This window comes from Drosophila grimshawi, unplaced genomic scaffold (assembly GCF_018153295.1).
Source record: "Drosophila grimshawi isolate 15287-2541.00 unplaced genomic scaffold, ASM1815329v1 contig_44, whole genome shotgun sequence".
NCBI classification, from domain to species: Eukaryota; Metazoa; Arthropoda; class Insecta; order Diptera; family Drosophilidae; genus Drosophila; species Drosophila grimshawi.
Window position 1 is genome coordinate 14,165,156 of NW_025063240.1, and position 25,530 is coordinate 14,190,685.

The 25,530-nt window shown below is 44.8% G+C and overlaps 4 protein-coding genes across 7 annotated transcripts; 1 reads left to right on the forward strand and 3 right to left on the reverse strand.

Annotated features, from left to right (window-relative positions):
• Window positions 1-112: 112 nt before the first annotated feature.
• Window positions 113-1,022, reverse strand: LOC6556713 (ORM1-like protein). Of its 2 annotated transcripts, XM_043215317.1 has the most exons (4): window positions 1,002-1,022; window positions 697-919; window positions 482-633; window positions 113-419 (listed from the first exon to the last, which is right to left on the reverse strand). In XM_043215317.1, the coding sequence occupies exons 2-4, from the start codon at window positions 871-873 to the stop codon at window positions 284-286; spliced, it is 465 nt and encodes a 154-aa protein (XP_043071252.1). In that variant the 5' UTR covers window positions 874-919; window positions 1,002-1,022; the 3' UTR covers window positions 113-283. The 2 variants fall into 2 exon arrangements, with proteins under 2 accessions (XP_043071252.1, XP_001984276.1); XM_001984240.3 differs by lacking the exon at window positions 1,002-1,022 and having other exon boundaries at window positions 697-946.
• Window positions 1,023-1,140: 118 nt separating this feature from the next.
• Window positions 1,141-6,839, forward strand: LOC6556647 (mediator of RNA polymerase II transcription subunit 1). 2 transcript variants are annotated; one of them, XM_001984239.3, is made up of 4 exons: window positions 1,141-1,237; window positions 1,308-2,672; window positions 2,730-4,600; window positions 5,435-6,839. In XM_001984239.3, exons 1-4 carry the CDS (start codon window positions 1,207-1,209, stop codon window positions 6,683-6,685), a joined length of 4,518 nt encoding a protein of 1,505 aa, XP_001984275.2. In that variant the 5' UTR covers window positions 1,141-1,206; the 3' UTR covers window positions 6,686-6,839. The 2 variants fall into 2 exon arrangements, with proteins under 2 accessions (XP_001984275.2, XP_032599019.2); XM_032743128.2 differs by having other exon boundaries at window positions 1,145-1,237; window positions 5,440-5,729.
• Window positions 6,840-7,067: 228 nt separating this feature from the next.
• On the reverse strand, window positions 7,068-8,703 carry LOC6556727 (adenylosuccinate lyase). The gene has a single exon (XM_001984238.2). It carries the CDS (start codon window positions 8,594-8,596, stop codon window positions 7,145-7,147), a length of 1,452 nt encoding a protein of 483 aa, XP_001984274.2. The 5' UTR covers window positions 8,597-8,703; the 3' UTR covers window positions 7,068-7,144.
• A 34-nt stretch (window positions 8,704-8,737) lies between these two features.
• On the reverse strand, window positions 8,738-14,628 carry LOC6556706 (mediator of RNA polymerase II transcription subunit 1). Of its 2 annotated transcripts, none has more exons than XM_032743119.2 (4): window positions 14,518-14,628; window positions 13,081-14,445; window positions 11,147-13,023; window positions 8,738-10,309 (listed from the first exon to the last, which is right to left on the reverse strand). In XM_032743119.2, the coding sequence occupies exons 1-4, from the start codon at window positions 14,546-14,548 to the stop codon at window positions 10,073-10,075; spliced, it is 3,510 nt and encodes a 1,169-aa protein (XP_032599010.2). In that variant the 5' UTR covers window positions 14,549-14,628; the 3' UTR covers window positions 8,738-10,072. The 2 variants fall into 2 exon arrangements, with proteins under 2 accessions (XP_032599010.2, XP_001984273.2); XM_001984237.3 differs by having other exon boundaries at window positions 8,738-10,314.
• Between the last annotated feature and the right edge of the window lie 10,902 nt (window positions 14,629-25,530).

The window sequence follows — 25,530 nt, forward strand, 5'->3', positions numbered from 1 at the left end:
ACTTATGAGAACTTAAGAGATAACACATACTGATATAATTCTCATCTCATTGGTTACACCCCCTTTCTCAATGAAAGAATGTGTGCGTGTTACAGAAACTGACACAGTTGAATATATTATATATGCCAACAACGGCGCCGTATACAGAAGTATATTTACACGATTCAAAGAACAATTAAAAAGCCAGTAATCTGCTCAGTCTATTATCTACATATAAATAGTATATACAATAGGCTCATTCAATGATAAGCCGCTCTGTCCAATCCGCAAGCACATTAACTGGTTAGTACTTATTTATGTTAAACAATCGAACGCCGTGGAATTGGGGCAGCTTTGGCAATGTGACCACAACCAGCGATATAAAATTGGCAATGAAATGTTCCGTGCTATTGCGTGTGTATAGACAAGTTAAGAGGAAGCTGTAAGAAACAAATGCTTAAACATGGTATATTATGATAAATGTGCATAATTGCAGACTCACAGTACGATTGGAACAGCGGTTAAAAACTTGCGAGTTGGCGTCATTTGAACGCCGTCATCTATTTGCTCCCAGTGGGTCCATTGCCGGCTTGCGTCATTCTCGATGCTCAGCCAGGGAGCACCTTTAATGATGTGCAGAAAGTACAGATGTACCTGACAGACACATTGAGCAATACAGTGACAAATATGAATTGGGTATTGATTATCAGTACTCACTGCGTTATGCAGCAAATTTGTTACAGTCCAGGCAACAGGTATCGTCACAAAGGGAACTGATAACAGCAGCAAGTGAACAAATAGCAGTCCAAGAAAATAAGCAAGCCAGAAGCCGCGGGCACTCAACCAAGAGCTATTGGGATTTGTTTCCCCATGTCCGCCGGCAATTGATGTCATTTTTAAATGGAATCGCTGTGTTTACGCTGTGTATTTCTTCAAACGGCTGTAGACAATAGAGATGAGCGGATCAGAACTACGACAGAATAATTGAATGCGCAAAATCACGGTGCTTATCGATAACATACCAAAATATACGAACTACTGGTTCCGCTCGCACGAATCAGTTGTGGTGAATGTCAAATTTTGCCAAATAGCGTTGTTTGCTGAGAAAATATTAGTGGAAATCAAAAGTTGCTTTCAACGCAATTAATTATGTTTTTAGAACTCTAAGAGTGATTCTAACAATATGTCAGTTGAATAATATAAGAGAAGAGAGTATTCAGCAGCAAAATGAGCGGAAGCCATGCAAAAAACAATTCAGGTAAATTTCATCAACTGCTGACCAAAAATGCAAAAAGTTTATGTTCAATTTGTTGGTGTGTTTCACACAGGCGGGTATGGAAGCCACACTGTGGTGGCGATACCCATACCCAGCATTGAGGAGAAGAACAAGCAAATGCAGCAAGAGACGATGATGGAGAAACTGCGTGCCAAGTACCGCAACAAGCCGAAGAGCTACGAGGATATCAAGAAATCGGTGCGTATGTACTTCATAGAGAAGCACTATCCGCTGGATCCGCTCTGCAAGGCAGCACTGCAGTCGGCATTGGACAAACTGCAGCACTACATTAAGGTTAGCTCGAGGCACGGACTCGTGGAACGCTTGGAGAGTCTGTCCCGGCAACTGGGCCTCAAGTTCATGGAGGATCAGCAGCTCTTGTTTATTTCGACGGACATGTTCTACGTGGAGATACTGCTGGATGCCAGCGGCAACCTCAACGATGTCAAGGTGCACCATGAATGCAAGATTGAGCAGCAATCCAATTCCAGCGCCAGTTCCCGCGAACTGCTCAACTGCCTCAAGGCGGGCGACTTTGCCGATTTCACAGTTCAACTGGAGGGACTCTCCTCCATTTACCAGCTAAACGCCGAGCCCAAAGTTAAGAAGAAGGCCTTTGTGGCACTGCAGGCCATGGAAACGGACATTTCCAACTTGTATCAGCAGCAACTGCAGAAACAGCAACAGCTAAGGGGAAACAGCGATAGCTACTACATCATGAACAACTCCCCGCTGGGTTTGGTCATGGAGCGACGTGGTGGGCATCCAATGAAGCTGACCTACTTCTGCCCACCACTCCAGCTTATCGAAAAGAAGGTGAAGGGGGAGAAGCTGGCCACTGCAACTGCAAGTGGAACTGCGAGTAGAGACTTCAGCATTGAGCAGGTGATGAAGAGCCCCAACGGACTGAGTGCCACGCTCAATCTGGAGGGCTCCTCTGCGAACAAACTGCAAATACTTCCCATTGTCAGCTTCACCAGCGAGTCCGGTCTGCCATTGGAGCAGCCCAGCTATGCGCCGCTCACGCAGAACAACTCGATGCTGATGCCGGCCACCTATGTCTTGCGCCTCAACAAACCCATGCCCGTCTGCATTGAATCTCTACGAGCCTTGGCTCTGCCGGGCCTTGGCTCCTTGGGTGTATCAGGCGAGGGAACTACTGTGATGAATCTGATTGTGCAAACTGCGTCGAGGCAGCTGATAAAGAGCACCCAGAAGGGTTTATATGTCAATCTGCCGAAGGAGACGCACTGCTACTTCTTCACGGACAACCGCCGACTGCAGGGCACGCTGATATCGACGCTGCCGTTCACGGAGCCTGCGCAGGTGCCCAGGATAATAGCGTTCCTGAAGAAGCAGGCGCTCTTCTGCACACTTCTCTCCAGCTGCGTCAGGGAGCAGCAGAAGCAATACAACGGTGAGTCCATCACATTCCAGAAATAGTATAGCAGATATTAATTAAATTCCACTCCAGACATGGACAGCACTGTTATTCTGGAGGTAACTGCTGTTTCACTCAGCCAGATCACGGTGGAGCTGCAGCATCCGTACGAGGAGTCGCTGGCCACTGTCGATTTTCTGCTGGAGGACGGGCAGGCGACCTGCACCATTTACTGCCTGAGCAACGACTACGAAGCACTCTCCCAGAAGTTAACCAGGACAGTGCGCCAGGTGCTGTCTATACCCATGGTTATATACAAGTTGCTGAAGTGCTGGGACGAGGAGCATCAGCAGAAGCTGCATGGCGCCATTGTTCCAGGAGCAGGCTCGGGCGCAGGCAGTGGCACAGCGGGCGGTTTCAGCAGCACTGGAGGAGGTGGAGGGATGCACGGGACAAGCAACTTTGGACAGTTTGCCATGGAGACGGGTGGTGGCGAGGGCAGCAGTGGAGTTGGCGGCGGTTTCAATAGTGTCGGCAATCTCAAAATGGACTCCAAGGTTCGCTCCCTGGCAGATGCATTCGCTGCCTCCACCTCGGCGGCTGCGGCCATTGCGGGACTGATGAATCTGAAGCGTGAAACGGATCCACAGCTAGGCGAAGGCAACATCCCAATCCTCAGCTCCTCCAGTTCTTCTGCATCCGCATCCAAGGCCAGCGAGAATGAGATTGCCGACAAGTACAAGAATATTTGGAAGGACAAGACGCCCAACTTGAAGCACTGCGTCAGCATCACACCCATTGCCGGGGATGGTAAAGCGCCTCCCCAGCAGCAGGTGGATGTGCAGCGCACGGGCGGCATTGAGATCATTCCACTGAATGCGCCGGGCTCAGTTGTAGCCACTCCCAGCGCTGGTTCCCCAGCCACAACGATCACCATAACGCCCATCACTGGAGTTGGCAAGGAGCTCTCTAAGGATGCGAAGAAGTCGGTGTCGAGTGGAAGTGCCACCAAGCGACCCCATGAGAGCAGCTCCTCATCCTCATCCTCGTCGAACTCAAACTCGAACTCGAGCAGCAGCAGTAGCAGCAGCAACTCCTCGAGCGACACGCAGAAGGAGAAGAAGCGTAAGAAGAAGCGAGATGACTCACCCATGGGTCCTCCCGAGAAGATATACTCTCGCCAGAATTCGCCAGCGGGTGGCGGAATATCTGACCCTGTGGCGGGGAGCGGCGTGGTGCGCAAGTTCTCATCGCCCTCAGCTTCATCTTCGTCGCCCAAGGCGGGTGGTGTGGGAAGTGGAGCTGGAGGTGGAGCTGCTCTGGGTCTTATGAGCGGGCAGCCAGCGCGTCCCAGTCCGAAGCACTCGCCTGTCTACAGCAGTCCCAAGCACAACAGCACCAGCAACACTGCCTCGAACAGCCCCAAGTCGCCTTTCGGCACCCTTTCGCCCAAGCATGGATCTTCTGGCAAGCCGAGCATGTCCACTCTCAAGAGTGCAACGGCGGCCACCAGTCTCAGCCTCAGTCCCAAAGCTGAGAAGAGTCTCTCTGCCAGTGGAGGTGGAGGTGGTTCCAATTCAGCCCATCCTCTTCCTCTTGCATCCTCTGGCTCTGGCGCTAATCCCTCGATGATGCGACCCGTGCCGCCACTGGCTAGCACAATCAGTGGTATCACCAACCAGTTGTCGACTAGCTTCAAGAAGGACAAGCCCAACGCCAGCAGCTGCGCACCTGGCGCTCCGCCAGGAGTCGTTGCTGTTCCAGTGGCTGCCTTAAAGAATTCCCAGCAGCAACAACAACTGAAGTCATCTGTGGCCAGTTTATCGCATCTGGCTGCAGGTGGCAATCTGAGCAGCTATGTGGCTCCCACCGTGGCCGCCCTGGAGCTCAATGCCCTGCGCAAGGGATTGTCGGGTGCGGGAGTGGGACCGGGAATGGGCGCAGCTGCGGGAGCGGTAGGTGCGGTAAGTCCGTTTTCATTTTATGAGTAGCTCTCGTTGTGTGCCCACCTCCAACTCCACCTCCGCCTCCATCCCCAACCACAACTCCAACTGCACCTTTAACCCTCATTTTCTGGTTGATTCTCTGTTATTAATTGTAATACTTTATATTATCGCTGCTGTAGTTTTTGATTTATTTACTTTGTTTTGTTTGTAAATATATTTACAATTACCTAATTTCTAATTGCATCCGATTTATTTATTTGGTATCCTATTAATAATCCCTGTGATGGGTTCTATCGCTAATGTTGCCTCAGAGGATCCTCACTATTAATTTACACACACCTGCATGACCAATAGTAAACATATTCCCTACATACACTGTAACTTGGAATGGCGGTACTATCAGCTCAACTCAACAGCCAGCAGAAGAACGTATTAGATTGTAATGCTAGACGATCTGATTATTGCACTTATATAGAATATATAGTATTCAGCTGATTTTTTATGTTTATTTACTATCTGAGAACTGACTTCTTTCCTTGCACTCCTTATTCAGTATAGTAGTATGTATTTTTGACCCACTGATAAACATTATACTAACGGGTTACCTTTCTCTCTCTCGATCTCGATCTCCTTGCTCTCGCTCTCGCTCTCTCTTGAACACTCACTGATCTGTTTGCATGATGCGGGAATGAATGATTAACCCACAATCGACACTTGTGCTGTTTTTTCACACGTTCCTCGTTTGATTGCTTTAATTGCTTTCTCGGTTCGATTCTCATTTGTTTGTCTCCACGCACACACACACACCTCAACCCACACACACACGCACACACCACGCGCTTCCTTTGTCAGGTTAGTTTGATGACGTCGACGGCAGCTTCAACGGCAACCATCCAAACAACAACCACAGCATCACTCTCAAGCACAACAACGGCAGTGGATTCATCAGCAACAACAGCAGCAGCAGCAGTGGAAGCGGGAGTGGGATTGGGAGTGGGAGCAGCCATAGCACCAGTAGCGCCAATAGCAACAACACAAATAGCAACACAGCAACAGCAGGCAGCGGGGCCACATAGTAGCGACAACTGCAGCTCCAGCTCTGCCAGCAACAGCAACAGTATAATTTCTGGAGCAGCTTCAGGCCTGTCCACTGGGTACATGGTGAAACCGAGCAGCCAGGAGGGCCTCAAGCTGACTATCAATAAGACAGGCAGTGGCAAGAGGGAAAGCAAGGGCGGAACTACTTCCTCATCCTCATCCACATCGTCGTCAGCGTCTTCCTCCACTGGTGTTAAGAAGCAGCACACGGGATTGAAGCCGGGCGTCAACAGCGGACCAGCCTCTAAGAAGGCACCTACAGCAGCTGCTGGATCCAGCAAACACCTCTTCCAAAAGGCAAACTCTTCTGGCAACCTGAGCAGCAAGCTAAGCGGCTCCAGTACTTCCACTTCTGGCGGGGGTTTGCCCCTGACGAAGAGCAACAGCACCAATTCGTTCCAGGAGCAGAGTGTGCCCAGGCGACGGCCCAGCATGGGTAACAGCAGTGGAGGCGGAGTGCAGCGCAAGGCACAATTAACGCCTTCTGCATCTGCATCTGGATCTGGAGCCGGAGTTGGAATTGGATCGGGAATGGGTGCAGGTAGAATGTCACCAGCAGCGATGAGCGGGTCGATGTCACAGCCGCCGCCGCGTTTCGATCACGACACGGACATGATGACCATTCTGCAGTACGCCTCGCCCACCATGGCAGCCAGCATGGAGGGCTTCATCAAGGGACTGCACAACAAGTTTCAGATACCCAAATTGTCTCAGCGACAAAGTGGCAACAGCAGCAGCAGCAACACAGTTGGACACAGTCTGACCAATACAGATCAGGTGCAATCGCACACCTCCTCAGGTGAACAGATGCAGATGAGTGCTTTGGCATCTAGTCTAACAGGTACTACTCCCAGTGGCAGCAGTGGAGTGCCGAAGCCATCGTCAGTTGCTTCTTCTTCTGGATCTGCAGCAAACGCAAACGATTTGCTGCTCAGCCTGAACAGCAGTGGATCAATAGATGATGGCATCGACGAGGAGCTGCTCGCCAGTTTGGCAGGCGAATGACATCTCGAACTGCATCTCACTGCAATCCTTAGTTAGCCTTTGACTGCACCCACTTGTTGTTTGTTGTATGTCAATAGTAAATAGATCCTGATAGATAGATGTAAGTATCTCGTACATGATGACATGTATTCATACGCTTAACAAGTTGCTGCCTTAATTTAAATAAAAAATAAATTATTTACATTCAAATGGGATGGTAATCTTATCTGTGTGGTTTACTGCTAGAAGATTGTGGTTTTCTGCTCACAGCCATAGCCACAACACATGAATACGTCAAAAGCACGCAAAACAAGTTTGAATTGCATTGGGGCTCAGTTCAAGGAACTCGACCTTATTGGATGCTGTAGTGATAAGCACTGGGTGTAAATAAGGAGCTACGTCATAACAAGGTATGTAAATGTATTTGATTGCTTCGAGCTAATCGGATGACAAAGTGTGGAAACAACAAACGAGTGCTGATTAGATATTTAGTTGCACGTTCTGGACGCTCTTGAGGACGTCAGTGTAGCGGGCCAGCAGTGGCTGAACTTCCTCGGCAAGGAACTCGTCCACCTGCTCGCTAGCACGACCAGTGAAGGTGCTCGCGTCCAGAATGTGGTCCAGCTTGTCGAGGATGGGTGCAAAGTAGGAGTCGTTGCGGACACGATCCACCAAATCGTTGTCCTTGCCATACTGTTTGACCTGGGCGCCAGCTTCCTGGGATAGAACGCGAATCTTCTCGTGACACACCTGACGATCTCCGCCAGCTTTAACCATGGCCATGATAATGTTCTCCGTGGACATAAAGGGCAGTTCCTGGGCAATATGTCGCTCAATGACTCGCGGATAGACGACCAGTCCCTGAGAGATGTTCAGCAGCGTGAGCAGAACCGCATCCGCAGCCAGGAATCCCTCCGACAGCGTCAGTCGCCTGTTCGCCGAGTCATCCAGAGTGCGTTCCATCCACTGCGTGGCATGCGTATTCGCCGCATTGCTGAACAGCGTGATCAAATGACGGGCCAGGGCGCAGCAGCGTTCCGAGCGCATTGGATTGCGCTTGTACGCCATCGCCGACGAGCCAATCTGGGTGCTCTCGAAGGGCTCCTCCAGCTCCTTGCGCGAGGCGAGAATGCGTAGGTCAGTGCACATTTTGTGAATAGTGCAGCCCAGGCTGGCCAGTGCAGCCATTACCTCGACGTCCACCTTGCGCGTATAGGTCTGGCCGGTGACAGCGTAGGGCTTGCTGAATCCAGCCAGTTGGGTGACCAGCGTGTCCAGCTGCTTCACCTTCTGCCCGTCGCCATTGAAGAGCTCTAGAAACGAGGCCTGTGTACCCGTAGTTCCCTTGACGCCGCGGAAGCGCAAGTCCTCCAGGCAGCGACGCAGCGCACGCTCGTCCATCAGCAGATCCTGCATCCACAAGCAGGTCCGCTTGCCCACTGTGGTCAGCTGCGCTGGCTGCAGATGCGTGAATCCCAGCGTCGGGAGCGCCTTGTACATCTCGGCGAACTCCTTCAGCTGACGCACTACGCTCGCCACGCGCGGCAGCAGCAGCTGCAGTGCATCACGCAGCACAATGAGATCGGTATTGTCGCCCACATAACACGAGGTGGCACCCAGGTGAATCACTGGTGCCGCCGCCGGGCACTGCTTGGCAAAGACATGCACGTGCGCCATGACATCGTGCCTAGTCAGTCGCTCTTCGGCAGCCGCCGCCACAAAGTCAATGTCCTTGATGTGCAGCTCCATTTGGGCTATCTGCTCCTCGGTTATGTCCAAGCCAAGGGTGTGCTCCGCCTTCGCTAGCCAGACCCACAGCTGACGCCAGGTGGAGAACTTGTTCTGGTCACTGAACAGAAACTGCATCTCCTTGCTGGCATAGCGTGAGCTCAGCGGCGATTTGTAGCTCTCGTAATCGCTGGACATTTCCATTTACTTCTTTCACCTACTCAGCGTTTAGAAAATTACCCTCCCACAACAACTCCAGTTTCTCAACTAAGAGAAAACTGACACATGTTGCGCTCTTATCGCGTTCTAGTGTGACCAGAGCTTAGCATGCGCAAAATACATAAGTGTGGAAAAATCGATTTATTGATCGATCCACTGCATCGATTTCTCGACTGCGATTATCACAATTCGAAATGTGCGACTAAACATAAATGCGCAAATTATTGTTTCTTTAATTTAAGGCAGCGGTTCTATACAAACACTAATGGATATATATTACGATCTTATGTTAATGTATATCTACGTATATCTTAACGAATTTATAATGCATGAGTAACAATAACAACTCATTGTCAGACAGTAGCCAAAGGTATCAACTAACTTAGGATTGCAATTAAGAATAGTTGGAGATGCAGTTCGAGTTGTCATTCGCCTGCCAAACTGGCGAGCAGCTCCTCGTCGATGCCATCACCTATTGATCCACTGCTGTTCAGGCTGAGCAGCAAATCGTTTGCGTTTGCTGCAGATCCAGAAGAAGCAACTGGCGATAGCTTAAGCACTCCACTGCTGCCACTAGGCATAGTACCTGTTAGACTAGATGCCAAAGCACTCATCTGCTGCTGTTCCATCGAGGAGGAGGCGGCAGCTGATTCCGATTGCACCTGATCTGTATTGGTCAGACTGTGTCCAACTGTGCTGCTGCTGCTGCTGTTGCCACTTTGTCGCTGAGACAATTTGGGTATCTGAAACTTGTTGTGTAGTCCCTTGATGAAGCCCTCCATGCTGGCTGCCATGGTGGGCGAGGCGTATTGCAGAATGGTCATCATGTCCGTGCGGTGATCGAAACGCGGCGGCGGCTGTGACATCGACCCGCTCATCGCTGCTGGTGACATTCTACCTGCGCCCATTCCCGATCCAATTCCAACTCCGGCTCCAGATCCAGATGCAGATGCAGAAGGCGTTAATTGTGCCTTGCGCTGCACTCCGCCTCCACTGCTGTTACCCATGCTGGGCCGTCGCCTGGGCACACTCTGCTCCTGGAACGAGTTGGTACTGTTGCTCTTCGTCAGGGGCAAACCCCCGCCAGAAGTGGAAGTACTGGAGCCGCTTAGCTTGCTGCTCAGGTTGCCAGAAGAGTTTGCCTTTTGGAAGAGGTGTTTGCTGGATCCAGCAGCTGCTGAAGGTGCCTTCTTAGAGGCTGGTCCGCTGTTGACGCCCGGCTTCAATCCCGTGTGCTGCTTCTTAACACCAGTGGAGGAAGACGCTGACGACGATGTGGATGAGGATGAGGCAGTAGTTCCGCCCTTGCTTTCCCTCTTGCCACTGCCTGTCTTATTGATAGTCAGCTTGAGGCCCTCCTGGCTGCTCGGTTTCACCATGTACCCAGTGGACAGGCCTGAAGCTGCTCCAGAAATTATACTGTTGCTGTTGCTGGCAGAGCTGGGGCTGCAGTTGTCGCTACTATGTGGCCCCGCTGCCTGCTGTTGCTGTGTTGCTATTTGTGTTGTTGCTATTGGTGCTACTGGTGCTATGGCTGCTCCCACTCCCAATCCCACTCCCGCTTCCACTGCTGCTGCTGCTGCTGCTGTTGTTGTTGCTGCTGTGTCCGATGAATCCACTGCCGTTGTTGTGCTTGAGAGTGAGGCTGTGGTTGTTGTTTGGATGGTTGCCGTTGAAGCTGCCGTCGACGTCATCAAACTAACCTGACAAAGGAAGCGCGTGGTGTGTGCGTGTGTGTGTGGGTTGCGGTGTGTGTGTGTGCGTGGAGACAAACAAATGAGAATCGAACCGAGAAAGCAATTAAAGCAATCAAACGAGGAACGTGTGAAAAAACAGCACAAGTCGATTGTGGGTTAATCATTCATTCCCGCATCATGCAAACAGATCAGTGAGTGTTCAAGAGAGAGCGAGAGCGAGAGCAAGGAGATCGAGATCGAGAGAGAGAAAGGTAACCCGTTAGTATAATGTTTATCAGTGGGTCAAAAATACATACTACTATACTGAATAAGGAGTGCAAGGAAAGAAGTCAGTTCTCAGATAGTAAATAAACATAAAAAATCAGCTGAATACTATATATTCTATATAAGTGCAATAATCAGATCGTCTAGCATTACAATCTAATACGTTCTTCTGCTGGCTGTTGAGTTGAGCTGATAGTACCGCCATTCCAAGTTACAGTGTATGTAGGGAATATGTTTACTATTGGTCATGCAGGTGTGTGTAAATTAATAGTGAGGATCCTCTGAGGCAACATTAGCGATAGAACCCATCACAGGGATTAATAATAGGATACAAAATAAATAAATCGGATGCAATTAGAAATTAGGTAATTGTAAATATATTTACAAACAAAACAAAGTAAATAAATCAAAAACTACAGCAGCGATAATATAAAGTATTACAATTAATAACAGAGAATCAACCAGAAAATGAGGGTTAAAGGTGCAGTTGGAGTTGTGGTTGGGGATGGAGGCGGAGGTGGAGTTGGAGGTGGGCACACAACGAGAGCTACTCATAAAATGAAAACGGACTTACCGCACCTACCGCTCCCGCAGCTGCGCCCATTCCCGGTCCCACTCCCGCACCCGACAATCCCTTGCGCAGGGCATTGAGCTCCAGGGCGGCCACGGTGGGAGCCACATAGCTGCTCAGATTGCCACCTGCAGCCAGATGCGATAAACTGGCCACAGATGACTTCAGTTGTTGTTGCTGCTGGGAATTCTTTAAGGCAGCCACTGGAACAGCAACGACTCCTGGCGGAGCGCCAGGTGCGCAGCTGCTGGCGTTGGACTTGTCCTTCTTGAAGCTAGTCGACAACTGGTTGGTGATACCACTGATTGTGCTAGCCAGTGGCGGCACGGGTCGCATCATCGAGGGATTAGCGCCAGAGCCAGAAGATGCAAGAGGAAGAGGATGGACTGAATTGGAACCACCTCCACCTCCACTGGCAGAGAGACTCTTCTCAGCTTTGGGACTGAGGCTGAGACTGGTGGCCGCCGTTGCACTCTTGAGAGTGGACATGCTCGGCTTGCCAGAAGATCCATGCTTGGGCGAAAGGGTGCCGAAAGGCGACTTGGGGCTGTTCGAGGCAGTGTTGCTGCTGCTGTTGTGCTTGGGACTGCTGTAGACAGGCGAGTGCTTCGGACTGGGACGCGCTGGCTGCCCGCTCATAAGACCCAGAGCAGCTCCACCTCCAGCTCCACTTCCCATTCCACCCGGCTTGGGCGACGACGAAGATGAAGCTGAGGGCGATGAGAACTTGCGCACCACGCCGCTCCCCGCCACAGGGTCAGATATTCCGCCACCCGCTGGCGAATTCTGGCGAGAGTATATCTTCTCGGGAGGACCCATGGGTGAGTCATCTCGCTTCTTCTTACGCTTCTTCTCCTTCTGCGTGTCGCTCGAGGAGTTGCTGCTGCTACTGCTGCTGCTCGAGTTCGAGTTTGAGTTCGACGAGGATGAGGATGAGGAGGAGCTGCTCTCATGGGGTCGCTTGGTGGCACTTCCACTCGACACCGACTTCTTCGCATCCTTAGAGAGCTCCTTGCCAACTCCAGTGATGGGCGTTATGGTGATCGTTGTGGCTGGGGAACCAGCGCTGGGAGTGGCTACAACTGAGCCCGGCGCATTCAGTGGAATGATCTCAATGCCGCCCGTGCGCTGCACATCCACCTGCTGCTGGGGAGGCGCTTTACCATCCCCGGCAATGGGTGTGATGCTGACGCAGTGCTTCAAGTTGGGCGTCTTGTCCTTCCAAATATTCTTGTACTTGTCGGCGATCTCATTCTCGCTGATCTTGGATGCGGATGCAGAAGAACTGGAGGAGCTGAGGATTGGGAGGTTGCCTTCGCCTAGCTGTGGATCCGTTTCACGCTTCAGATTCATCAGTCCCGCAATGGCCGCAGCCGCCGAGGTGGAGGCAGCGAATGCATCTGCCAGGGAGCGAACCTTGGAGTCCATTTTGAGATTGCCGACACTATTGAAACCGCCGCCAACTCCACTGCTGCCCTCGCCACCACCCGTCTCCATGGCAAACTGTCCAAAGTTGCTTGTCCCGTGCATCCCTCCACCTCCTCCAGTGCTGCTGAAACCGCCCGCTGTGCCACTGCCTGCGCCCGAGCCTGCTCCTGGAACAATGGCGCCATGCAGCTTCTGCTGATGCTCCTCGTCCCAGCACTTCAGCAACTTGTATATAACCATGGGTATAGACAGCACCTGGCGCACTGTCCTGGTTAACTTCTGGGAGAGTGCTTCGTAGTCGTTGCTCAGGCAGTAAATGGTGCAGGTCGCCTGCCCGTCCTCCAGCAGAAAATCGACAGTGGCCAGCGATTCCTCGTACGGATGCTGCAGCTCCACAGTGATCTGGCTGAGTGAAACAGCAGTTACCTCCAGAATAACAGTGCTGTCCATGTCTGGAGTGAAATTTAATTAATATCTGCTGTACTATTTCTGGGATGTGATGGACTCACCGTTGTATTGCTTCTGCTGCTCCCTGACGCAGCTGGAGAGAAGTGTGCAGAAGAGCGCCTGCTTCTTGAGGAACGCTATTATCCTGGGCACCTGCGCAGGCTCCGTGAACGGCAGCGTCGATATCAGCGTGCCCTGCAGTCGGCGGTTGTCCGTGAAGAAGTAGCAGTGCGTCTCCTTCGGCAGATTGACATATAAACCCTTCTGGGTGCTCTTTATCAGCTGCCTCGACGCAGTCTGCACAATCAGATTCATCACAGTAGTTCCCTCGCCTGATACACCCAAGGAGCCAAGGCCCGGCAGAGCCAAGGCTCGTAGAGACTCAATGCAGACAGGCATGGGTTTGTTGAGGCGCAAGACATAGGTGGCCGGCATCAGCATCGAGTTGTTCTGCGTGAGCGGCGCATAGCTGGGCTGCTCCAATGGCAGACCGGACTCGCTGGTGAAGCTGACAATGGGAAGTATTTGCAGTTTGTTCGCAGAGGAGCCCTCCAGATTGAGCGTGGCACTCAGTCCGTTGGGGCTCTTCATCACCTGCTCAATGCTGAAGTCTCTACTCGCAGTTCCACTTGCAGTTGCAGTGGCCAGCTTCTCCGCCTTCACCTTCTTTTCGATAAGTTGGAGTGGTGGGCAGAAGTAGGTCAGCTTCATTGGATGCCCACCACGTCGCTCCATGACCAAACCCAGCGAGGAGTTGTTCATGATGTAGTAGCTATCGCTGTTTCCCCTTAGCTGTTGCTGTTTCTGCAGTTGCTGCTGATACAAGTTGGAAATGTCCGTTTCCATGGCCTGCAGTGCCACAAAGGCCTTCTTCTTAACTTTGGGCTCGGCGTTTAGCTGGTAAATGGAGGAGAGTCCCTCCAGTTGAACTGTGAAATCGGCAAAGTCGCCCGCCTTGAGGCAGTTGAGCAGTTCGCGGGAACTGGCGCTGGAATTGGATTGCTGCTCAATCTTGCATTCATGGTGCACCTTGACATCGTTGAGGTTGCCGCTGGCATCCAGCAGTATCTCCACGTAGAACATGTCCGTCGAAATAAACAAGAGCTGCTGATCCTCCATGAACTTGAGGCCCAGTTGCCGGGAAAGACTCTCCAAGCGTTCCACGAGTCCGTGCCTCGAGCTAACCTTAATGTAGTGCTGCAGTTTGTCCAATGCCGACTGCAGTGCTGCCTTGCAGAGCGGATCCAGCGGATAGTGCTTCTCTATGAAGTACATACGCACCGATTTCTTGATATCCTCGTAGCTCTTCGGCTTGTTGCGGTACTTGGCTCGCAGTTTCTCCATCATCGTCTCTTGCTGCATTTGCTTGTTCTTCTCCTCAATGCTGGGTATGGGTATCGCCACCACAGTGTGGCTTCCATACCCGCCTGTGTGAAACACATACCAACAAATTGAACATAAACTTTTTGCATTTTTGGTCAGCAGTTGATGAAATTTACCTGAATTGTTTTTTGCATGGCTTCCGCTCATTTTGCTGCTGAATACTCTCTTCTCTTATATTATTCTACTGACATATTGTTAGAATCACTCTTCTAGAGTTCTAAAAACATAATTATTTGCGATTAAAGCAAAATTTTTACATGATTCCTTTTTTTCTGCAAAAAAGCAACGCTATGAGCCAACATCTCAATTCACTTCGATTAATCGTATGAACTGAACCAGTTCATGCTCGTGATTGATTTGCTATCGCTTTTGTCTATCGATTGTTGATCGTTTTTGAATAAGGGTAGTATATGTAATGTTTATAACAGCAAAATCCGTTAAGATGTGGATATTTAAATTAGGTTTTATATTTTTGAAATCATCGAAAAACAATAACTTTGGGAAAAGCAGCATGCGCCCTTAAAATTAATCATTATTTCAAGCAACTGCTACAAAATTAGAGACGATTACACTCTTCTTTATGACCATTAATTAAACGGAAACAACTAAAATCAAAGAGCACATACAGACTAACGACTCAGCTGAAATAATAGGCTGTCGTTTTCTTCCGCTTGTCATCCTCTGCGAGATGACTTCATACACGAGGCAACAAATTTAACTTCATTATGCTTCGATAATGCTTACCTGTTAGCTGGTTGCATGCCAGTCGTCTTCGGTTTCCGCTCGGTTAGCGGAAGCAGCGTCAAATATCATAACTGCCATAAAACAGGCAACTTCGCGTATAATTAAATTGCTTGCTGGCTTCCACAATCGCTGGAGCACTCACATGCTTACACACATGTGTAATACATGCCATACATCTGTTCTGCGGAATTCGTGTGATTTCTCAGATTTACTTTATTACATTTTAAATTTCGATTTCAATTTTCGGGCCTAGTTGAGTGACAGGCTGTCTGTCAGGATTTAGGATTTAGGAACGCACAAGGGCATGAAAGCCCGCAAAAGCCCAAAAGCCAACCGCATTAACAATTTAATGAGCGCTCATGGTCTTGGTGCTGATATTGGTAGCCACTTGTCTAGTCAATAAATAGCTATACATTTTTCATGTGCTCTTTATTCCTGTGATTTGGTATTATCAGCTAAATTAGGTAATTTATTTACCTTCCACTCACAGACTAATATGAGCAGTAACTAAATGGAACATAAATAATAAATATTTAACAGTCTATAAATTTTTATGTTTAAATTTGTACATTTTTCTTATAAAGAGTAGAAATTGAGTCACGCTGTTTCAGTTTGTTTACACTTCAATTAGGCTACAGAAAAAAAACCGGCCATGGTTAGAGCCCCGGCCCAAATCATAAATGAAACGCTTCAACTGCTCCCCCACTGACTGAGTCTAATTTAACTTGATTAACGCAATCATGTGCATAATTTGGACGGAGTTGGATCCCAGCTGTGATTGAATGTTGACGTGGCCAAATGTTTTCTTAAAGTTGTAACCTTATCGGTTTCACATTAGCTTAACGTCAGACGCCACTCCCAATTCGCTTTTGTTGGGCCACACAAAGCCAACAAACAAAAAACCAATTTACATAAAATAGCTAGCGATTATCGCATCAAGTCGCCTTATGGCTGCCACAAAGTGCGCTTGCAGCACTTTTAATATGCACCAATGTTCCGGGTTCTTCTACGGTGGCAACAACAGCTCAAGTCTATGCACTTCCGGCTAGAGATGAACGCGTGCCCAGTTGGACTGGCATCTAATTTGAGAGATTATATGTTTCACCAAAAAATATTACGATACTCAATGCGTTTTAAAATATTAAGCCATCATTTTGAAATGATCATAATATTTATCATTTATTTATCACAAAATAAAAAAAAGGCACATCTTTGGTGCCGGCAAACTAACTTCAAGCATAACAAGCAGCTTTGGCCAACTTACACAAGATCAAAAAAAGAAAAAGGAAATGTTGTATTCTTAATGCTTAAAGTTTTATGCTCTGCTTGGCTGGCTACAGTTTGCACTTCAACCTTCCAGCTGGCTCTCTGATTCCTGTTGGTTTACTGGCGTTAACTTTGTTGACTGTGTCCTCGGGGCTAGTCGGTTTACATCATATCATGAGCGTCTTTCAATGTAATAAAGGTTAAGTTGATTACATTTGTCGGCTAAGTAAAAAACAATGCAAATAAATTGAGTTTTTGTTTATTGTTCAAATATGATATGTACATATATATGAGTACCAAATAGCAAAATCTACATTAAAATGTGTACTTTTAACAGCTGGAAAATATCTAAGAATTTACGTACATTTCTTGAGATTTTTTTCATTAAAATGTTTTTTTTTTTGTTGTCTTTCGTAGTAATTACAGATAGTTTATTTTGTCTATACATACAGAGTAGAACGTACTAAAATGTTTATAGTCCAGTGTTTCTGTTACTTTGTATATTTGGCAAACTATATAAGCTCTTAAGGCTGCCGCGTTTGCAGCGATAATCCTCTGATATATTTCCGAAAATACGTCTTGTCACTCTTAAGCACCGCGTAAGCGTACAAAATAGTGAAAATGCATTTTAAATGCAATTCAATTTCCTTTTGCTGACATCGTTGCCAACCATTTTCACGTCGCTTGGATACATTGGTTATTGATTGCGATCCCTAAATTACCACACAGTTCCTGAAAACCCATGGCAGCGCCATTTGGGCGCCATTGCCATGTAATACATTTTCAATAGTGCCGAGAGAGCTGCATTAGGTTACTTTAAGGCTGTTTAGTTTGCACTTTAGCTTTGGCTTTCGATTTGCTTGCAATTCAGTGGCTTGCAATTTAAACTGATTCTAATTGCAAACTCATGATGTTTGTTACATAATTAACATAAGTTCGAGTAGAGTTTGCATTGAATTTAATTCAATATTAGATGAAACTAATATTCTCAATGCATGATTTAGCAGAAATACAATAAATTACTTGCCACCATAAAATTTCAGACTGATCGAATAAAAAACACACGAGTTAATTTAATATTTATTAACTTGTTGATTTTGTGATGCTCGTGTTTTCAGTGGTCACTTCATACTTGAGCAACTTAGCCACCTATGTGAGGTTTTAATTTTTACCATTATAAATGCCATGTGACGCAAAAAATTCTTTTTCTCTCAGGTGAATGCTGTTGTTGTCGGTGTTGTTTTCGTCGCTGCCAGGTGAAAAGTAATTGAAGTTTCTTTTCAACTTTTGCCATCAAACAAACCGACAGCTGCTGCTCGCTTTATCTGTCACTGGCAGCACCGCCTGCGGCTTGGTGGCGCTTTGATGTATGCTATGTGTTTCCTTTATGACCATACCCGGACCGTACCCGTCCGACTAGCCTGATGAGTGTGTCAGATTTGAGCAAAAGTTTAGGGGAACTTTATTTTTATCTATAACTCCAACTCATGCTCAAACTTGGGCTTGTTAGGTTTGTTTACTCTCTCAGCTCAGGCCGCAAATTATTTGCATGTGGATGCCGTAACTGGCACTCTAAAATACCTTGTCGATTAATCTTGTGCATATGTGGGTGTTGTCTTTGCTGTTGTTGTGGTTACCCACTGCTTGGAAATATATATTTTGCACCTACAAGATTTTCAAGTTTAGTTTCATAATGTGTCATGTTTTTTGTTTATTCTGTTGTTTTTGTTTGGCCTTCATTTTGTTTTATTTGTCGGCTTGGCCGAAGGCCAACCAAAGTAGTGTGGCAATCAACTTGGGAAGATTGAATTAGAGTTGAGTAAAATCGAAAATACTTACAGAAATCACAGTTAAGGAAACAGAGCAAAAGGAGCAACATTCGATAATGTTATCTTTTTGTTCTTAAAGTCCACATCAAAAGGCGAAATTACAAAACAAATTTCAGCTATTATATTTGTTTTAATGAAAACATTTGAATCAGGAAAGTAAGTTTGAATTTACTTCATATAATATGTGCATGGAATAAGTGGATTATTGGGTGTGGCTTTGCTTTATATTATATGAGTTTACCTTGCTTTGCCTAACAGTTTGTTGTTTAAAAACCTTAATAATATATAAATAGTATAAACATATTGTACATAGCAACTTCATGCTGTGATTTCAGGTGCATCTCTAAGATAAACTCTAAAGACGGTCATCTACCATAAGAATTTGCAATCAGCTTTCACCACGTTGATGTTTACATTGCCCTCACAGTTATGAACTGGAGTTGTTTGCTTAACAGGTGATTAGTGCTATCAACGCTGGTGGCGATGATGATGAGTTTAATACCGAGATTGTTCTGGGCTGTGTGCATGTGTGTCTATATGTGTTTATACGTGTGAGTTGTTTACGCCTCTGGCATTGTAATCCAAAAACGAAAAAAAGCAATAAAAAATAAAATCCCTGGTCAGGAACAGTCGAGCATAGCGTTGCCAGTAGCAGGCAAGCGTGTAAATGCAATTTCCGTTTGTTGCAGTCGGAATTTCGTGTACGCCATGAGTTCGCCCAGTGACTGCTTGACTGACAGCAAACAACAATAACAACAGCAACATGCATCAGTAGGTACAAGGCCAATATTGGGCGGTGCCATGCTGATGAACTTTCTCGAGCGGCGAATAAAAATCAGTCATATATTATTATTACAAAATACCAGTCGTTTATATTTGCTTATACCTTGAAACTGGAGAAAATAAATGTTTTATGTATGCAAGTATCTTTTCTGTATATTTTATTTAAAAAAAGAAACTGTTAAAATATCAATTTGTAACGGTAATAAAGTTTGTTAAATGCTTTACAGTGTCAAAAATAAAAGACAATCTTTATATATTTGTTCGAGCGAACAATATATAGTTAAGGTCATGAAAAACAAAAAGTATGTGGAGGATATGCTCCAGTCGAATACTCTTAACTGAAGCGTTCTTATACGTTCTTAATATAGTTTTCCACTGATTTTCGACGTACTCATTGTGGCTTATATTGACCTCATTGAAAGTCAAACAGAATCGCAAAGTAGCAATATTATCAACAACGATTGCAGCTGTTCTTGTTCTACTCTGGGCAATAAGGGTTATTGCTTTATTTTGCTGCTTTCAAGATAAACGCTACGGTACTTATTATTCATATAATATTTTTTTATATCGATTTAAAGCGCAGGTACACTTATTTTTTCAAATTTTAACAACTGTGGTCAGGTTGAAAGACATTTAAGGTAACGTTAATAATAAAAATAACTTTCGTAATAACCTTCAACTGATTGCAGGAGCGTTTTTGAAATTGTCATTTCGTTTGACGTATTCCAATACTTACGCATTTATATAACTTGGCGGAAAGCCGCATAATGAAGAAGAAAAATCGTAAAGATCCGTAAGAGGCGACTGAAGTGCAGTCATCAGCTGAGCTCCTACGAAATTGATGTAGTTTTTAGTTTGTTTTTTTTTTGTTGTTGTGCCAAATGGTGCAATTTGTATGCTGACTGCCTTAAGCAACAAACTGTGGCAGCCGAAGGCCAAGGACTGAGCAGTTTGTGTCTACTCTCCAAAAGTGAAAGTAGTTTCGAAGTGACCTGTAGATTATGACTATAATAAATAGTTAGTATACGTTTAAGTTAGAGATGTATGGCCTTAAGTTGGAACCTAAATTCTCATTGTTCAGCTGCCCAAATATTAAATTAAGAAATGCTATAAGATGCAATTATTTTTAATCTTCGGACAATTATATATTTTTGTCATTAAAATCTATTTCTTCTCGTTGTTCACTGAATGTTTTGTAGACTAACTTCAATCTCCCACAACAATCATAATAACAATATACGCAATTTCAAGAACACAATGAGCAAAAGCCACTCGGTTAAAAGTAATTTGTGCGGCAATTAGTGTACAAGCAGGAAGGAAATACTTGAGGCAGACCTATGTGGCACATATAGAAGCCCAATGTGCAGCCGCCATGCTTAAGATGTTCACAATTCTGATTGTGCCACAGAGCAGCAAGGCACACACGTGCCAGAGACAGTCACGTGACATTCATTACAGTCACGATTCATTTTGGTTTGTTTCATTCACGAAATTGCTTCAAACGTGATGGTTATGATATCCCACATTTATTACAAATTCAAATAGTTGGTAATAGAAAGTGAAAATAAGTTTTTTTTTTTAAATATTCACAATTTTAGTAACATTTCTTAAAGTAGCATTTTGGCGTACATAAATAATAAGTAATTGATTTAAAAAAAACTGTTTAAATTACTAAATATACAAAAAAAAACGTTTTCCACTGGATATGCGTTGGGTGGTTTCTTCTTCTGACAACAGCTCACGAGCACATATCTAGGGAGAATTGGAAAAAAAAACAATTTCACATACACTCATCCACTTTATATATTATCCCTGGCGACACTTGAGACGACGACGACGCCATCCCCATCCCCTTCACCAAAGCCGCTTGACACTCGTGCGATAAGCAACGATGGCGAATGCGACAAAGCGACAAGTTGAAAGCAAACAGCAGTGCTACAAAACAATGCATACAACAACATCAACAACGGCAGCAGTAGCAACAATAACATCAACAAGTACAAGATGAGAGAGCAAGTACATTCAATGAAATGTTAAAGCAAAGCACTTACAATAAAAAGTGTCGACCAAGTCGTAGAAGTCGTCACATGGACGCACTTAAATAGTCGTACACCACTTGTTTCCCGGCCTTTGACTGCAGTGGCTACCACAGCTCTCCCTCCAAGGAGTGATGCTTCCTACTTCCTTCCTTCCCTCTAACTACTTCTTAACGTTGGAATGCCTTTATTGTTGGCTTCCTGCAGTTTGCTGTTCAATTGGTGGCTGCTTCCGCTGCCGTTGGCTCAACTGCAATCACATTACAAGCAACATTTAATTTAATTTGTTGCGGAAATCAAAAAGATACTCCTATCCTGTCCTGACCCTTCACATACAAACACACACACACACTCGCATTCATATATGTGGCCCAATTGTTATGTAGATGATTTGGAGTACCCTTTTGCAGATCAACAGCTGCTGCAACAAACGCACATTGCGGCCAACTTATGGTTTCAATGTGTACTTTAATGGTCCGGAAATATCATATATGGTTTGCGTAACTTTTAACTCTACGGTCGTTGCTCTGAAATCATCACAAAAATGGAGCAATTTTCCAAGTCGCCTGCCCTCAAAAAAGAATCAAATAAATAAAACTCACTAATTTTGTGTTCAACTCATTTATTGAGTATTTTTTGAAAGCGCATGCGCTGCTTTTGACTCCAACAGTTGCTAAGCAAATGTTCTAAAAATGTTGTGCAACATGTTCTGATTTTAATATAATATACCAAACCTGTTGCTTGACTACCACATATTTTGGTTAAGCAATAAAGTAGGCAACGTTTTGTTATGATTTTCTTTTTTCACTTAGTACAAAAATGACTGAAGCAGGAGGTCGTTGCTTAATATTATTATTTTGATTTAATGATCTCCAAGAGAACGTACGATTGTCGACAAATACTTATTTCGCCAGTTGGCAGTTGGGATGGTTTCTTGCCTTTCCCTTGCACGTGCTAAGAGCTCGAAATGAGCCATTTTGATCCGCTGCCAATTATGTGGGAAACAGACAGCTTACGAATTGCTCACCAAAGGCGTTTTTCCAGACAGCATTTTGTGTGGTTTTGTGGCACACGCAGCATTTTCTCAAAGGAAAAAAATTGAAATGTTTAAAATCCTTTGGTAAGTAGTGACCAGTTGCCCGAGGGATTCCTGAGCAGACTTGTTGCCTGACTTATTTTCCTTGGCCTTGTCCTTTTTCTTGTGCCATCGAAGGTTTCAATTTATGGACATAACACAGAAATCTGCTTGGCATTAGGCAATCTCGATAAAGTACCGAATGAGATAATTGACTGCGACTTTTTGTCTTCTCAGATATATCGTTAGTTCAATTGCATTCATGAATTATTCAGTTTCCACTTTGATTTAATATTGAATGTGCTTCTCTAGAGTCACAGCTGTAAAGTAGCTGCAAATAGATTTACATAAGTCGGGCAAACGAGAAGCAGCTGTATCCTAGATACATTCATATTTAATAAAAAAAATCAGTTGCATTTTCAATTTTGTATGAGTGGTTTCTGTAGTTACTGGCATAATTTGACCTTGTGTGCCACTCGTCGAATTATATACAAAATGCATTTGCAGCTAAATCAATAAATGCCAATCATCATTAACAAATTTGGCTTTTCAGACTACAACCGCAAAACTGTTAAATTACTGGAAATTTCAAACATGTCTGTCAATGAATGTGATTACTATAAAGCAACAGAAAAGTCACAATAATTGAGTTTATTGCAAAAATGCTTTTAATACAATAGTTTTGGATATGGATTAATTAATTTGTTTGCCATATTTTGAAATACTGAAAACGGTTAAGCTTAAATTTTCTTTTAAATTTAGAATTCCAAAAGTACAATAGTTTTCAGATTGGTAAATTTAAGCTTATATATGAAGCCATTGGCTTGCAGAACTTTTTATAGTTTGGTTATACGAGTACATACAATCCATATAAATTTCTTATCAAATAAGTAAAAAAAGTACACTTTTTTTTATATATCGGATTGCCAACATAAATGCAATTAAGTGTAAACAATTCTGTATTCAATTTTAAGTAAGATGTAGAAAAAGCAGACTATTTTTTTCCTTAATGCTGCCAGCTTTCAGTTATGTTGCTTTAATTGCCAAAGGCTGTTTTTGTCAACCTCGATCCAATTTTTGCCCATTTTTTCGCTACGACAACTACAATAAATATATATATTAAAAAAATGGCGCCACTCAGTTTCGCTCCACGCAACCCTTTTATCTTCACAAAGCCATATAAAATACATAAAAATAATGTATACCATTTTATGGATATAATGAAGTGAAAAATGCAAGCAAGGGTAAAAAAGAGCATTACGAAAATGCAGTGCAACTGAAACTGCAGTGAGAAAAACTGGTTGAAATGAATAAAACATTAATTATACTTTTTGTACATGCGTAATTGAGACTCCGTGTCCAGCACGTACGCTTCAGCAATTATTCGCAATTGTTAATGAATAAACAGACGCATCCTGACCTGCATTCTGGGATTCCAGTTAAGTGGCCAGCATTAAAGTATTTATCTAAGTTAATTTCCCAACGTACCAAACTCAATTAATTCTGGATTATTTAATTCATTAGCTACGTACTCATGATGTATAAAGTAACTAGCGGAAATTCTTTAATGACAAAGTGGAGTCTTTGAAGTCTGCTTTGACTCCCATCATTGCAGAGGGCATTCTGATGTTATAGCAAGAAAGTAGCTTAACTCTGAAGTTTTATCCTCAAGTGGAGTTTGGGTATAGAAATTTTACTCGCTTTCCAAATTTCTTTGAGTTTTGCATTTAATGTGATTGACATTGAGACAGAGTTTTCTTGATGAGGAGCCACACCCTTGGCGACCTACCTCGCGTCGTACTGTAAATGGGTTCTCCAATTTAAAGATTCATGACCACCAATAAGAAATATGAGTAGTATCTTGTGTTTATTATTTTCTTAGTTAGTTTGTTTCAAGAGTTTCACCTGCCGTTTCTTATTAGACATTTGTTTGTTGTCATAAGTTTGAGAGAGACCTGTCTAGTGTTGGAACTTGAACGTGGGCCGCCAACACAATAACGAATTGCAGGAGACTTCTGCCTTTTAGCTTATTTTTTCATTATTTTGCGTGCCACATTTATTTTTTCAACCGGTTTTCACTTGCAGTGGCTCTTTGGCTCTGGTAGCAATGGCAGCATTGCTGTAATTGTTGATCGCATATTGCATTTTACGTACACTTATACACATTGATTCACACACACATACATTTCAGAAAAGGAGCTGTCAGCTGCGTATTGCACAACATCAATCATTCACACCATGGTGCGCCTCAAGACAGATAATAATTTGTAACAGGCTTCGATGCCTTTGCTCGTGTTGCAGCTGCAACATGAGTTGACAGCTGGCACCTGCTATAGTCTATAGCCGTGAGTTATTTGGGGTGTGCCTGCATTCGGTGGCTGCCCCAATCATCGATTCCATATTGCTGTACTGTGCACTGTGAATAATGAAGCGAAAATTGACATTGATTTTAGTTTCTGTCACACCTATGTCTTCACTAGTCCTCATAGCACTTGAAGAAGAAAAATTAAATTATTATGACTATGTCACAACCGCAAACGGTCGAATGAAACGTTTAAAAATGCGTTTTATTATATATATAATATGCCTGTGATTTATTAACACTCATATTAAAGAGTACACAAAATATAAATGTTTATTGTTGTGAGTATATTTTTCTTTATTTGCTTAAGCATAGTTACATTTGGATGGGGTCGAATGCTCCGCAATCATATTCGTCCACTTAATAATGCGTCATAAATCGTGTTTGTGACGAGGGTAGTTTGGCTTAGGCAGTACAATGATAGCAATCAGCTTACCAAGTCGGTTTATTAAGTATATCTAGCTTGGTTTCAGTACATACCGTTGGCATTTCTAATAATAACGAAGTGCAATTTCTAATTGCTAACGGCAAACAGACAGCAGTGGCAACAAAATAAACAGCTACATTTTCACAATTGCCGAACGGGTCAGTTGAACAGAGGTCTGGCCTGGCAGGCCTTTGTTCTGTCGGACTGCGTGAACAACGTCGACGTGGGCCGTTTGTTTGTGCAAGACAACCAAATTACGTTCAAAATTATCAAGAAAAAAGCAATTCTGTTTCAACAATGGCGAAAATTGGGTACACTACCCAGAAGACAATGAAGTATAGATTAACTTCGAATCTATAACAACAATTTTGATTTAATGTGATGCTTTTAAGCTTAAAATATTTTTAAAGTATTTAATTAGTCACATCTCCTCTAATTCTCTTAATACTAGGCTCTGATTAAATGAGTTTCTCACGTAGTAAGATAGATGTAAAACATGTTGCCAAATACCTGATGAAGCTGGCCATACTCTATTATATTTCTATATTTTTTCAGAGAATGAAATTCCGTTGCTTTCTCCAACGTTTTTCCTTCTAATACATACACT